Here is a 2,483-nt window from a genome sequence, read left to right as displayed (position 1 = left end):
GTAGCATTTGCCGAGGCAGCTGTATATTCCCTTCCTGGTCCCTCGCAGATCGGGAGTGAGCGACGTAGCTTTGCGATGCGCTGTAGGATGGGCAAGGGTTGGGGTGGCGGTGCTCGTGTACTTTCTTTTCCTGCTGGTCCTCGAGATCGGGAGTGAGCGGTGTGCGATGCGCTGCGGTATGTGGGGAAGGGGGGGAGGGGGGGCGTGCGAGTGTATTCCCTTCCCGGTCCTCTCGCGATCGGGAGTGAGCTCCTCCACGCTGGGAGAGCAGTGTGTCGTGAGTTCTTCATTACGTGATCATTACTGCAGCCATGAGGCGGGGAGCGCACGCTCCGTCCGGGGGGGGGGAGGAGGCAGAGGCGGAGGCGGGCGAGGAAGAGGGAGAGGGGGCGAGCGAGTCGAGCCGCGACGAGCGTCTCCTCGCCACCGTCCTCGGCCTCGCCGGAGCAGGCTACCTCTCCAAGGCCTGCGCCCGCTTCTCGACCAACCCCGTCGCCGAGACGGGCGTGTACGATGACACGCAGCCCGGCGGCGGCCTGACAGCGGACCAGGCGCTGGTTCGAGACACGCTTCGCGACCTCCACCCGCAGTCCACCGCGGTCTCGGATGACGACATGCGGCCTGCCCAGGGCGCCGGCGGCGCCGTCACACGCTACTCGACCTCCAGCAAGGAGTACCGGGACGCATTCTGGGAGGTGTTCCACTCGGTGCCCAAGGCGCGGGCCATGTCCGTCGACGGCGTGAGCTATGAGGAGTTAGAGTTCCTGTACTACGGCGGGGCGGACACGAGGGAAGTGCTCTTCGACATCGTCGCCTCCATCAACCGCGGCGAGGTGCACGAGTCGGCCACAAAGATTTGGGGCGACCTCAACCTCCTCGGCATCGAGAAGAGAGACGACGACGGCAACCTCACCGGCACCCGTCCCATCGGCATTCCCGCCGCGATCCGCCGCCTCGCCAACCGCGTGCTCATGAAGCATCGCAGCGCCGACATGTGCGACCTCTTCACCGGCGGCACGCCTGACATGAGACGCACGGTCCGCGACGGCATGCGCGAGATCTGCCTCCGCCCCACCGAAGACGGCGGGCTCGGCATGTCGGCGGAGGAGGCGGAGGCGCGCGTCAAGGCGTGCAACATCCCCCTGCAGGTCGGCGTGGGACTCGCTGGCGGAGCCGAGGTGGCGATTCAGCTGCTGCAGGAGCATCTGCGGCGCAACCCCGGCCACGCGATCGCCTCGGACGACAAGCGCAACGGCTTCAACTGCATCTCTCGCAAGGCCATCTTTGCGGGCCTGCGGCGGTGGTTCCCGGAGCTCATCCCGACCGTCGCGCTGTGGTATAGCGAGCAGCGCCGCCTCTTTCTCTTCAACGCAGAGGCGCGGTGCAGCTCGGGCGACACCTTCATGTCGACCGAGGGCTGCGCGCAGGGCGATCCTCTCGGGCCCTTCCTCTTCGCCGTCGGCTATCATTGGACCCTGCTCGAGATGCAGGTGCGCAACCCGTCCGCCCTAATTTGCGCGACACCTACGTCGCGGACGCGCCGAGGGCGGCTCTCGAGACGATGCTCGAGGGCGACGACCTTGCTCAACTCTGGAGTGGCGTCGAGAGCAACAAGTCCAAGCGGTGCATGTGGGCCCCCGACCCGCGCTCGCTCGACGCGGTGCGCGACCACACGGATGTCAAGGGCACGCCGGACTCCGCAGACGGCGTCCTTCGCGGTATTCGCGTGCTCGGGGCGTACCTCGGGGACAAGGCGTGGTGCCGTGACAAACTCGTCAAGCGCGTCCGCAAGGCGCTGGAGCCGCTCTCGGGCATCATGGCGCTGCGCGACACCAAAACGATCCACACCGCGCAGCAGCTCGCCCAGGTGCTCCTCCGCTTCTGCAGCAACACCACGCTCACCTTCTTCCTTCGCACTATGCCGCCGTCGGTGACCCAGGACGCCGCGCGCGAGCACGACCGCCTGATGGAGGAGGCGCTCTACACCCTCGTGGGTGGCGCGCGGGTCGGACGCAACAGCCCACGGTGGCGGGTCGCTGTTCAGCAGGCCCGACTTCCGGTCAGGATGGGCGGTATGGGCCTGACCAGTGCCATGGACATCCGTGAGGCGGCGTGGGTCGGCACGTGGGCCCTCGTCACGCGGCCGATACGTGAGCTGCACGAGCCATTCCGCGACCTCGACGTGGCCCTCGCGCCGGGAGAGCGCTTCGACGAGCTTCGGGAGGCTCACAAACGCCTCCGCGCCCTTCGCGACGAGGTCGGCAAGACGTGGCGCGAGTGGGACGGGCGCACGCTATACCAAGACGTCGTCGGGCCCTTCAAGGAGACCAAGGCGGTGGGACGGCGCCGCTACCACCCGCCCAAGCTTACGCCGGCGGCGGAGCTGCTGCCTCTTCCGGAGTTCTCGTCTACCAGCGAGTTCTTACAGCAGGCGCAGCGGCGGTACACCGTCGGCGTACACCATCGCAACTGGCTCGCCCTCG

At 67.6% G+C, this 2,483-nt stretch overlaps 1 protein-coding gene across 1 annotated transcript; it reads left to right on the top strand.

Moving 5' to 3' along the window:
- Nucleotides 1-311: 311 nt before the first annotated feature.
- On the top strand, nt 312-2,442 carry EMIHUDRAFT_123545 (hypothetical protein; the record flags this gene model as incomplete). Its single annotated transcript, XM_005777815.1, has 2 exons — nt 312-1,490; nt 1,559-2,442. Coding segments are annotated over 2 exons (2,063 nt in total), but the record flags the coding sequence as incomplete, so codon positions are not given.
- Between the last annotated feature and the right edge of the window lie 41 nt (nt 2,443-2,483).

This window comes from Emiliania huxleyi (genome assembly GCF_000372725.1).
Source record: "Emiliania huxleyi CCMP1516 unplaced genomic scaffold EMIHUscaffold_2540, whole genome shotgun sequence".
Classification (NCBI taxonomy): Eukaryota; Haptophyta; order Isochrysidales; family Noelaerhabdaceae; genus Emiliania; species Emiliania huxleyi.
The sequence above is the reverse complement of the archived record's forward strand: the minus strand, read 5'-3'. Positions and strand labels throughout refer to the sequence as shown.